Here is a 12,560-nt window from a genome sequence, read left to right as displayed (position 1 = left end):
GTGGGAATAGCCCCGGTTGTAGCTCAGATCACTCGGTGGACCAGTCAAGGGTGGCTAGCTAACACCTCTTAGTGACCTTCTGAAGCAGCTCTGTCAGTCATAGCAGTGTTTCCTTATAAACCTGGTCCTTGATGACCACTCTCTCCAACAAAACATTTTGAGCCGTTACTTCATTACCGGGTTAGCTCTAACTAATATAAAACTTACAAACACTTAGTTTGGTTTAGGGAAGGTCAATTCAATGAATTACAAAAGGAGTATGTCCGAAATGCTGGAATTCCTGATTTCCTGACTACTCAGGAACAATCACGTCCATGACACTTTGAAGCTTACTTCAAATGAGCATAATCAAACAACGAGTGAGATCCCCATCTCTGGGCTGACTGACTGAGTCATGTTAAACTACAGTGTAGAAGGTCCATCCCCCTATAGAGTCATGTTAAACTACAGTGTAGAAGGTCCATCCCCCTATAGAGTCATGTTAAACTACAGTGTAGAAGGTCCATCCCCCTATAGAGTCATGTTAAACTACAGTGTAGAAGGTCCATCCCCATCCCCCTATAGAGTCATGTTAAACTACAGTGTAGAAGGTCCCTCCCCCTATAGAGTCATGTTAAACTACAGTGTGGAAGGTCCATCCCCCTATAGAGTCATGTTAAACTACAGTGTAGAAGGTCCATCCCCCTATAGAGTCATGTTAAACTACAGTGTGGAAGGTCCATCCCCCTATAGAGTCATGTTAAACTACAGTGTAGAAGGTCCCTCCCCCTATAGAGTCATGTTAAACTACAGTGTAGAAGGTCCATCCCCCTATAGAGTCATGTTAAACTACAGTGTAGAAGGTCCCTCCCCCTATAGAGTCATGTTAAACTACAGTGTAGAAGGTCCCTCCCCCTATAGAGTCATGTTAAACTACAGTGTAGAAGGTCCATCCCCCTATAGAGAATCATAACAATGACTTCCAAATGTATTAAAGACAGTGAAGGAGAGACAAGAGAGAGAGAGAGAGAGAAAGATAGACCCAGAGAGAGAGAGAGAGAGAAAATACCCAATATGTTATCTCGGGACTAAGAGATCACACTGCAAACAAGAGACTGTCCATCCATCTTATCTCTATGTTCAATTAAGACGTGTCATAGCTTTATCAGGAAGCACGCAATAAAGCTAACACAGTATCTAAAACGTTGCCCAATCGCTGATCTTTGAGAAGACAGCACGAGATCTACTTGGTAGCCATTATGTCAATACGGCTTATTTTGAAGTCTAATAAAAGCCTTCCCAACATTAGCCATTGTGCTAGCAATAAGATCCGTGTGTGGTTTGAAGGCGTAAGCCAATATTGCTGTCATGTTTTGTTAGTTTTGAAATGGCTTTGCTTTTGACAGATGAGGCATGACACAATGGCTTGTGTAATAATATGACACACACCACAGGCACACATAGGCCTGCCTTGTCTGCCTGCCCTTTGAGCCATTCTGTCCACAACACTGAGTTAAAAGAGACATTCTGTCCAGAACACTGAGTTAAAAGAGACATTCTGTCCAGAACACTTTGAGCTTAAAAGAGCTATTCTGTCCAGAATACTTTGAGCTTAAAGAGGCATTCTGTTCCGAATACTTTGAGCTAAAATATCCATTCTGTCACATCATGCTTAGTGTTATACTACAGCCACAGAAATAATCTGGACAATTAATTTACTGAATAGTGTACGTAAATACACAATACAACACACTAAGTGTTGGAGCAACTGTAAGATTCCTGACCTCCAGCTAAAAGTCCACCGGGGCCAGACGATAGGTTCTTCTCCCAATCCGTTTCCCTGTGATTTGCTTCAGTAGAAAAGCGTAACATTTATAGCACAGGATGCTGCTTTTTTTTGGGGCGCACTACCTTAGAATGACAAAATGTTGGGGAAACAGCCTGGGTAGCAGACCTGTTTTGTGTTATCATTCCACTTCTTGTCTACCCAGGTTAACAGTAGCCCGTGATTAGGGTGGATCACAACAACAACAACAACAAAATCACCCACCAAAGAGGACCAATTAAAAGCTTGGCCTACAACAGCCAGCACCGAATGAGAGGCAAAAAAAAATGCCCGTTAGTGAATGACACCAGAACATCCTGGTACAAATCATTCAACATCCCCCAGGGGGTTATGGGTACCAAGGAGGTGCTCTTGTCAAACACACGTTAGTTAACCACTTGGCATGTACACTGAGCAAAAATATAAATGCAACATGCCACAATTTCAAAGATTTTACTGAGTTACAGTTTATATATGGAAATCAGTCAATTGAAATAAATTCATTAGGCCCTAATCTATGGATTTCATATGACTGGGAATACAGATATGCATCTGTTGGTCACAGATACCTTTAAAACAAAGGTAGGGGCGTGGATCAGAAAACCAGTCAGTATCTGGTGTGACCACCATTTGCCTGATCAGGCTGTTGATTGTGGCCTGTGGAATTGTGTGAAGTTGCAGGATATTGGCGGGAACTGGAACATGCTGTCATACATGTCGATCCAGAGCATCCCAAACTTTTGGGTGACATGTCTGGTGAGTATGAAAGCCATGGAAGAACTGGGACATATTCAGCTTCTAGGAATTGTGTATAGATCCTTGCAACATGGGACTGTGCATTATCATGCTGAAACATGAGGTGACAGTGATGGATGAATGGCACAACAACGGGCCTTAGAATCTTGTCACGGTATCTCTGTGCGTTCAAATTGCAAAAGATAAAACGCTATTGTGTTCATTGTCCGTAGCTTATGCCTGTTCACAATGTTGACATCAGCAAACCGCTCGCCCACACGACGCCATTCACACCGTCTGCCATCTGCCCGGTACAGTTGAAACCGGGATTCATCCGTGAAGAGCACACTTCTCCAGCAAGCCAGTGGCCATTGAAGGTGAGAATTTGCCCACTGAAGTCGGTTACAAAGCTGAACTGTAGTCAGGTCAAGACCCCGGTGAGGACGACGAGCACGCAGATGAGTTTCCCTGAGACAGTCTCTGACAGTGTGTACAAAAATTCTACGATAGTGCAAACCCAAATTTTCATCAGCTGTCTGGGTGGCTGGTCTCAGATGATCCCGCAGGTGAAGAAGCCGGATGTGGAAGTTCTGGGCTGGCGTGGTTTCACGTGGTCTGAGGTTGTGAGGCCGAACATTCAATTCTCTGGCAACAGCTCTGGCAGAAATTCCTGCAGTCAGCATGCCAATTGTACACTCCCTTCATTTGAGAAATCTGTTGCATTGTGTTGGTTGACAAAACTTCACATTTTAGAGTGGCCTTTTATTGTCCCCAGCACAAGGTGCACCTGTGTAATGATCATGCTGTTTAAACAGCTACATTTGATTGATTGATTGATTCTACTTTGAAAGTTGATCAACTTCTAATATCGATTTTGGTAATGTTATCTGGATTGCCAGAGTGTGCTCTGGGCGTTAATAATTAATTAATTAATGATATTATGCTTCTGACCCCATCCTATTGGGAGATTGTTGTTCAACCTAGGGTAGTGGGCACTATTTCACCTCCGGATGAAAAGCATGCCCAAAGTAAACTGCCTGTTACTCAGACCCAGAAGCTAGGATATGCATATGGATTGGTAGATTTGGATAGAAAACACTCTAAAGTTTCCAAAACTGTTAAAATAATGTCTGTGAGTATAACAGAACTGATATGGCAGGTGAAAACCTGAGAAAAATCCATCCAGGAAGTGGGACTTTTTTTTATTGTTTTCCATTTCCATTGTTTTCCATTGACTGCCTTTACAGTATCCAATGACTTAGGACTCAAATTGCACTTCCTATAGCTTCCACTGGATGTCAACAGTCTTTAGAAATTGTTTCAGGCTTGTACTCTGAAAAATGAGAGAGTAAGACCTCTCTGAATGGACCCTGCAGTGTCCCAGAGCTGTTCACTGCGCACGACCTTTCTTGTTTTTCTTTTATATTGACAAAGCTAATATTGTTGAAATATTATTGATTATTATGACAAAAAACAACCCGAGGATTGATTATAAACATCGTTTGACATGTTTCTACGAACTTTACTGATACTTTTGTTTTTTTGTTGTCTGCCTGTTGTGACCGCCTTGGAGCCATTGGATTACTGAACAAAACTGAGGTTTTTGTATATAAAGAGGGAAACATTTATTGGGTAATTTTGTGAGTACAACCGTATGAAGATCATCAAAGGTAAGTGATTAACTTTAGCGCTATTTCTGACTTTTGTCACTCCTCTACTTGGCTGGTAAATGTTTGTAATGTTTTGTGTGCCGGGCGCTGTCCTCAGATAATCGCATGGTATGCTTTCGCCGTAAAGCCTTTTTGAAATCTGAAACAACCGGTTGGATTAACACTTGAATGTTTTTTTAATTTTTATTATGAGTATTTCTGTTTTTGAATTTGGTGCTCTGCAATTTTACCGGATGTTGGCCAGGTGGGATGCTAGCGTCCCACACCCCCTAGAGAGTTTAAAAAACATCCTGTTTTTTTGTTTCATTTGATTACAAAACAAACTTATTAGAAGGATTCACCATCCATGGATTTATGGTGAAAACGTCCATGGCTCGCATGCAATGCAATTCATTAGCCGTCCTGCTATTTCTGTAGTGCAAATGCGATCTGTAAGACGGTTCCATGATTTTTTACAAACCATTACATCTGGGAGCAGTATATCCTCCTTTCTCTATACATTGGATCTTTGTCCAGCTCCTGTAAAAAGTTGGGATGTGCGTAAAACCCTCCATAGTCTACATTTCCTTAATATTATACGCCCACGTATTTAGACATGGTTTGGGCACACTGCATCCACATCTGTATGATCATTTCATGTAAGACATCTGCATCTTGTCTGTGAAAAGTAACGCTTACATTTTATGAGAGGGTAAAATGCTGTTAAAACTGAAGTCCTTATAACTATTCTGTTGTGTTTGTGGCATTAGTCACAGCTTATTCAAAATAAGTTGTTTCATTTTCATATTTGATTCTAATTATACAATGTCTTTTTTAGGCCTTATTAATTGTGAATTTAGTATTATTTTTTTATTGGCAATGTTTGGCTTGCCCATGGCTCAGAGAGAGAGAGAGAGTTAGAAAGAGAGCTGTGATGTTTAAGACTTCACAGTTCACACTCACTCTGTCTAACGCCCCCTGGCCCTCCCACTGTGACGGAGGCCCCTGATCCAGGTCGGCTGCTGCTCTGCTGGGGCTCAGACTGGGAGAACTGGGGGGCCAGTGGCGGGACAACGCGACCCCTCCGAGGATCCACGCCTGGTGCATCACTCTCCGGCGTGCGGGGAATCTTGGGCCGGCTTGTAAACCCGGGGACATTATCAATGCTGAGGACAGGGTCAGGGGGGAAGGGTCAGGGTGGAGGGGTTAAAGGTTAGAAGGTGAGCAATGCAGTCAAGTCATTATCACTGTTGAGGGCAGGGCCATGGGGGAAGGGTTAAGGTTAGAAGGTGAGCAATGCAGTCAAGTCATTATCAGGACAGGGGGTAACACTGTATTACTGTAACACTGTAACACTATATATCTGTAACACTGTATTACTGTAACACTATTACTATATATCTGTAACACTGTATTACTGTAACACTAACACTGTATTACTATATAACTGTAACACTGTATTACTGTAACACTGTAACACTATATATCTGTAACACTGTATTACTATATATCTGTAACACTGTATTACTGTAACACTAACACTGTATTACTATATAACTGTAACACTGTATTACTATATAACTGTAACACTGTATTGCTATATAACTGTAACACTGTAACACTATATATCTGTAACACTGTAACACTGTAACACTATATATCTGTAACACTGTAACACTATATAACTGTAACACTAACACTATATATCTGTAACACTGTAACACTATATATCTGTAACACTGTAACACTGTAACCCTATATATCTGTAACACTAACACTGTAACACTATATATCTGTAACACTGTATTACTGTAACACTGTATTACTATATATCTGTAACACTGTATTACTATATATCTGTAACACTGTATTACTATATAACTGTAACACTGTAACACTATATCTGTAACACTGTATTACTGTAACACTATTACTATATAACTGTAACACTGTAACACTATATATATCTAACTCTGTATTACTATATATCTGTAACACTGTATTGCTATATAACTGTAACACTGTAACACTATATATCTGTAACACTGTAACACTATATATCTGTAACACTGTATTACTGTAACACTATTACTATATAACTGTAACTCTGTAACACTATATATATCTAACTCTGTATTACTATATATCTGTAACACTGTATTACTATATAACTGTAACACTGTAACACTATATATCTGTAACACTGTAACACTATATATCTGTAACACTGTATTACTGTAACACTATTACTATATAACTGTAACTCTGTAACACTATATATATCTAACTCTGTATTACTATATATCTGTAACACTGTATTACTGTAACACTATTACTATATAACTGTAACTCTGTAACACTATATATATCTAACTCTGTATTACTATATATCTGTAACACTGTATTGCTATATAACTGTAACACTGATAATAAAGAGAGGGAGAGACTGTAAAAGAAAGAGAGAGAGAGACTGTAAAAGAAAGAGAGAGGGAGAGACTGTAAAAGAAAGAGAGGGAGAGACTGTAAAAGAAAGAGAGAGAGAGACTGTAAAAGAAAGAGAGAGAGAGACTGTAAAAGAAAGAGAGAGAGAGAGACTGTAAAGAAAGAGAGAGGGAGAGACTGTAAAAGAAAGAGAGAGAGAGACTGTAAAAGAAAGAGAGAGAGAGACTGTAAAAGAAAGAGAGAGAGAGACTGTAAAAGAAAGAGAGAGAGAGACTGTAAAAGAAAGAGAGGGAGAGACTGTAAAAGAAAGAGAGGGAGAGACTGTAAAAGAAAGAGAGAGAGAGACTGTAAAAGAAAGAGAGAGGGAGAGACTGTAAAAGAAAGAGAGAGAGAGACTGTAAAAGAAAGAGAGAGAGAGACTGTAAAAGAAAGAGAGAGGGAGAGACTGTAAAAGAAAGAGAGAGAGAGACTGTAAAAGAAAGAGAGAGGGAGAGACTGTAAAAGAAAAGAGAGGGAGAGACTGTAAAGAAAGAGAGAGAGAGACTGTAAAAGAAAGAGAGAGAGAGACTGTAAAAAGAGAGAGAGAGACCTGTAAAAGAAAGAGAGAGGGAGAGACTGTAAAAGAAGAGAGAGAGAGACTGTAAAAAGAAAGAGAGAGAGAGACTGTAAAAGAAAGAGAGAGAGAGACTGTAAAAAGAAAGAGAGAGAGAGACTGTAAAAGAAAGAGAGAGGGAGAGACTGTAAAAGAAAGAGAGGGAGAGACTGTAAAAGAAAGAGAGAGAGAGACTGTAAAAGAAAGAGAGAGGGAGAGACTGTAAAAGGAAAGAGAGAGAGAGACTGTAAAAGAAAGAGAGAGAGAGACTGTAAAAGAAAGAGAGAGGGAGAGACTGTAAAAGAAAGAGAGAGAGAGACTGTAAAAGAAAGAAGAGAGAGACTGTAAAAGAAAGAGAGAGGGAGAGACTGTAAAGAAAGAGAGAGAGAGACTGTAAAAGAAAGAGAGAGAGAGACTGTAAAAGAAAGAGAGAGAGAGACTGTAAAAGAAAGAGAGGGAGAGACTGTAAAAGAAAGAGAGAGAGAGACTGTAAAGAAAGAGAGAGAGACTGTAAAAGAAGAGAGAGAGAGACTGTAAAAGAAAGAGAGAGAGACTGTAAAAGAAGAGAGAGAGAGACTGGTAAAAGAAAGAGAGAGAGAGACTGTATAAGAAAGAGAGAGAGAGACTGTAAAAGAAAGAGAGAGGGGAGAGACTGTAAAAGAAAGAGAGAGAGAGACTGTTAAAAGAAAAGAGAGAGAGACTGTAAAAGAAAGAGAGAGAGGACTGTAAAAGAAAGAGAGAGGGAGAGACTGTAAGAAAGAGAGAGAGAGACTGTAAAAGCAAGAGAGAGAGAGACTGTAAAAGAAAGAGAGAGAGAGACTGTAAAAGAAAGAGAGAGAGAGACTGTAAAAGAAAGAGAGAGAGAGACTGTAAAAGAAAGAGAGAGAGAGACCTGTAAAAGAAAGAGAGAGAGAGACTGTAAAAGAAAGAGAGAGGGAGAGACTGTAAAAGAAAGAGAGGGAGAGACTGTAAAAGAAAGAGAGAGAGAGACTGTAAAAGAAAGAGAGAGGGAGAGACTGTAAAAGAAAGAGAGAGAGAGACTGTAAAAGAAAGAGAGAGGGAGAGACTGTAAAAGAAAGAAGAGAGAGAGCAGACTGTAAAAGAAAAGAGAGAGAGAGACTGTAAAAAGAAGAGAGAGAGAGACGACTGTAAAAAGAAGAAGAGAGAGAGAGACTGTAAAAGAAAGAGAGGGAGAGCTAAGAACGCAGAGGGAGAGCACTGTACAAGGAAAGAGAGAGCAGAGACTTGTAAAAGAAAGGAGAGAGAGAGACTGTAAAAGAAAAGAAGAGGGAGAGACTGTAAAAGAAGAGAGAGGGAGAGACTGTAAAAGAAAGAGAGGGAGAGACTGTAAAAAAAGAGAGGGAGAGAGACTGTAAAAAGAAAAGAGAGGGAGAGAGACTGTAAAAGAAAGAGAGGGAGAGAGACTGTAAAAGAAAGAGAGAGAGAGACTGTAAAAGAAAGAGAGAGAGAGACTGTAAAAGAAAGAGAGGGAGAGACTGTAAAAGAAAGAGAGGGAGAGACTGTAAAAGAAAGAGAGGGAGAGACTGTAAAAGAAAGAGAGAGAGAGACTGTAAAAGAAAGAGAGAGAGAGACTGTAAAAGAAAGAGAGGGAGAGTCTGTAAAAGAAAGAGAGGGAGAGTCTGTAAAAGAGAGGGAGAGACTGTAAAAGAAAGAGAGAGGGAGAGACTGTAAAAGAAAGAGAGAGGGAGAGACTGTAAAAGAAAGAGAGGGAGAGAGACTGTAAAAGAAAGAGAGAGAGACTGTAAAAGAAAGAGAGAGGGAGAGACTGTAAAAGAAAGAGAGGGAGAGAGACTGTAAAAGAAAGAGAGAGGGAGAGACTGTAAAAGAAAGAGAGAGGGAGAGACTGTAAAAGAAAGAGAGGGAGAGAGACTGTAAAAGAAAGAGAGAGGGAGAGACTGTAAAAGGAAAGAGAGAGAGAGAGACAGTAAAAGAAAAGAGGGAGAGAGACTAAAAGAAAGAGCGAGAGACGTAAAAGAAAGAGAGAGGGAGAGACTGTAAAAAGAAGAGAGAGGGAGAGACTGTAAAAGAAAGAGGGGAGAGACTGTAAAAGAAAGAGGGGGAGAGACTGTAAAAGAAAGAGAGGGAGAGAGACTGTAAAAGAAAGAGAGAGAGAGACTGTAAAAGAAAGAGAGAGAGAGACTGTAAAAGAAAGAGAGAGAGAGACTGTAAAAGAAAGAGAGAGAGAGACTGTAAAAGAAAGAGAGAGAGAGACTGGTAAAAGAAAGAGAGAGGGAGAGACTGTAAAAGAAAGAGAGAGGGAGAGACTGTAAAAGAAAGAGAGAGAGAGACTGTAAAAGAAAGAGAGAGAGAGACTGTAAAAGAAAGAGAGAGAGAGACTGTAAAAGAAAGAGAGAGAGAGACTGTAAAAGAAAGAGGAGGGAGAGACTGTAAAAGAAAGAGAGAGAGAGACTGTAAAAAAAAGAGAGAGAGAGACTGTAAAAGAAAGAGAGAGAGAGACTGTAAAAGAAAGAGAGAGAGACTGTAAAAGAAAGAGAGAGGGAGAGACTGTAAAAGAAAGAGAGGGAGAGACTGTAAAAGAAAGAGAGAGAGAGACTGTAAAAGAAAGAGAGAGGGAGAGACTGTAAAAGAAAGAGAGAGAGAGACTGTAAAAGAAAGAGAGAGAGAGACTGTAAAAGAAAGAGAGAGGGAGAGACTGTAAAAGAAAGAGAGAGAGATGTAAAAGAAAGAGAGAGAGAGACTGTAAAAGAAAGAGAGAGAGAGACTGTAAAAAGAGAGAGAGAGACTGTAAAAGAAGAGAGGAGACTGTAAAAGAAAGAGAGGGAGAGACTGTAAAAGAAAGAGAGAGAGAGACTGTAAAAGAAAGAGAGAGAGAGACTGTAAAAGAAAGAGAGAGAGAGACTGTAAAAGAAAGAGAGGGAGAGACTGTAAAAGAAAGAGAGGGAGAGAGACTGTAAAAGAAAGAGAGGGAGAGAGACTGTAAAAGAAAGAGAGAGAGAGACTGTAAAAGAAAGAGAGAGAGAGACTGTAAAAGAAAGAGAGGGAGAGACTGTAAAAGAAAGAGAGGGAGAGACTGTAAAAGAAAGAGAGGGAGAGACTGTAAAAGAAAGAGAGAGAGAGACTGTAAAAGAAAGAGAGAGAGAGACTGTAAAAGAAAGAGAGGGAGAGTCTGTAAAAGAAAGAGAGGGAGAGTCTGTAAAAGAGAGGGAGAGACTGTAAAAGAAGAGAGAGGGAGAGACTGTAAAAGAAAGAGAGAGGGAGAGACTGTAAAAGAAAGAGAGGGAGAGAGACTGTAAAAGAAAGAGAGAGAGACTGTAAAAGAAAGAGAGAGGGAGAGACTGTAAAAGAAAGAGAGGGAGAGAGACTGTAAAAGAAAGAGAGAGGGAGAGACTGTAAAAGAAAGAGGGAGAGAGAGACTAAAAGAAAGAGAGAGAGAGACTGTAAAAGAAAGAGAGAGGGAGAGACTGTAAAAGAAAGAGAGGGAGAGAGACTGTAAAAGAAAGAGAGAGGGAGAGACTGTAAAAGAAAGAGAGAGAGAGAGACAGTAAAAGAAAGAGGGAGAGAGACTAAAAGAAAGAGCGAGAGACTGTAAAAGAAAGAAGAGGGAGAGACTGTAAAAGAAAGAGAGAGGGAGAGACTGTAAAAGAAAAGAGGGGGAGAGACTGTAAAAGAAAGAGGGGGAGAGACTGTAAAAGAAAGAGAGGGAGAGAGACTGTAAAAGAAAGAGAGAGGGAGAGTGTAAAAGAAAGAGAGAGGGAGAGTGTAAAAGAAAGAGAGAGGAGAGACTGTAAAAGGAGAGGAGAGACTGTAAAAGAAAGAGGGAGAGAGACTGTAAAAGAAAGAGAGAGAGACTGTAAAAGAAAGAGAGAGGGAGAGACTGTAAAAGGAGAGGAGAGACTGTAAAAGAAAGAGGGAGAGAGACTGTAAAAGAAAGAGAGAGACTGTAAAAGAAAGAGAGGGAGAGACTAAAGGAAAGAGAGAGGGAGAAACTGTAAAAGAAAGAGAGGGAGCAACTGTAACAGAAAGAGAGAGGGAGAGAGACTGTAAAAGAAAGAGAGAGGGAGAGAGACTGTAAAAGAAAGAGAGAGAGACTGAAAAAGAAAGAGAGAGGGAGAGAAACTGTGAAAGAGAGAGGGAGAGAAACTGTAAAAGAAAGAGAGAGACAATGTAAAAGAAAGAGAGAGGGAGAGACTGTAAAAGAAAGAGAGAGAGAGACTGTAAAAAGAAAGAGAGAGAGAGACTGTAAAAGAAAGAGAGAGAGAGACTAAAAGAAAGAGAGAGGAGAGAAACTGTAAAAGAAAGAGGGAGAGACTGTAAAGAAAGAGAGAGAGACTGTAAAAGAAAGAGAGAGAGACTGTAAAAGAAAGAGAGAGGGAGAGACTGTAAAAGAAAGAGAGAGGGAGAGACTGTAAAAGAAAGAGAGGGAGAGACTGTAAAAGAAAGAGAGGGAGAGACTGTAAAAGAAAGAGAGGGAGAGAGACTAAAAGGAGAGGAGAGACTAAAATAGAGAGGGAGAGAGACTGTAAAAGAAAGAGAGGGAGAGAGACTGTAAAAGAAAGAGAGAGGGAGAGAGACTGTAAAAGAAAGAGAGAGGAGAGACTGTTAAAAGAAGAGAGAGGGAGAGACTGTAAAAGAAAGCGAGAGGGAGAGACTGTAAAAGAAAGAGAGAGGGAGAGACTGTAAAAGAAAGAGAGAGGGAGAGACTGTAAAAGGAGAGGAGAGACTGTAAAAGAAAGAGGGAGAGACTGTAAAAGGAGAGAGACTGTAAAAGAAAGAGAGGGAGAAAACTGTAAAAGAAAGAGAGGGAGCAACTGTAACAGAAAGAGAGAGAGAGAGACTGTAAAAGAAAGAGAGAGAGAGACTGTAAAAGAAAGAGAGAGACACTGTAAAAGAAAGAGAGAGAGAGACTGTAAAAGAAAGAGGGAGAGACTGTAAAAGAAAGAGAGAGAGAGAGAGAGACTGTAAAAGAAAGAGAGAGAGAGAGACTGTAAAAGAAAGAGAGAGAGAGAGAGACTGTAAAAAGAAAGAGAGAGAGAGACTGTAAAGAAAGAGAGAGGGAGAGAAACTAAAAGAAAGAGAGAGGGAGAGAAACTAAAAGAAAGAGAGAGGGAGAGAAACTAAAAGAAAGAGAGAGGGAGAGAAACTAAAGAAGAGAGAGAGAGAGAGAGAGGAGAGAGAGAGAGAGAGAGAGAGAGAGAGAGAGAGAGAGACACTGTAAAAGAAAGAGAGGGAGAGAGACTGTAAAGAAAGAGAGAGGGAGAGACTAAAAGAAAGAGAGAGGGAGAGAACTAAAAGAAAGAGAGAGAGACTGTAAAAGAAGAGAGGGAGAGACTAAAAGAAAGAGAGAGGGAGAGAAACT

The 12,560-nt window shown here is 40.2% G+C and overlaps 1 protein-coding gene across 2 annotated transcripts in view; it reads right to left on the bottom strand.

Annotated features, from left to right (window-relative positions):
* armc9 (armadillo repeat containing 9) overlaps window positions 1-12,560 on the bottom strand; it is a 102,008-nt gene that overhangs the window by 7,293 nt on the left and 82,155 nt on the right. For both annotated transcript variants that reach the window (XM_031822345.1, XM_031822346.1), the window contains one exon: window positions 5,152-5,354. In XM_031822345.1, the coding sequence (XP_031678205.1) occupies window positions 5,152-5,354 (203 nt within the window). The remainder of the gene's footprint in view (window positions 1-5,151; window positions 5,355-12,560) is intronic.

The sequence above is a fragment of the Oncorhynchus kisutch genome, linkage group LG4 (assembly GCF_002021735.2).
Source record: "Oncorhynchus kisutch isolate 150728-3 linkage group LG4, Okis_V2, whole genome shotgun sequence".
NCBI classification, from domain to species: Eukaryota; Metazoa; Chordata; class Actinopteri; order Salmoniformes; family Salmonidae; genus Oncorhynchus; species Oncorhynchus kisutch.
The sequence above is the reverse complement of the archived record's forward strand: the minus strand, read 5'-3'. Positions and strand labels throughout refer to the sequence as shown.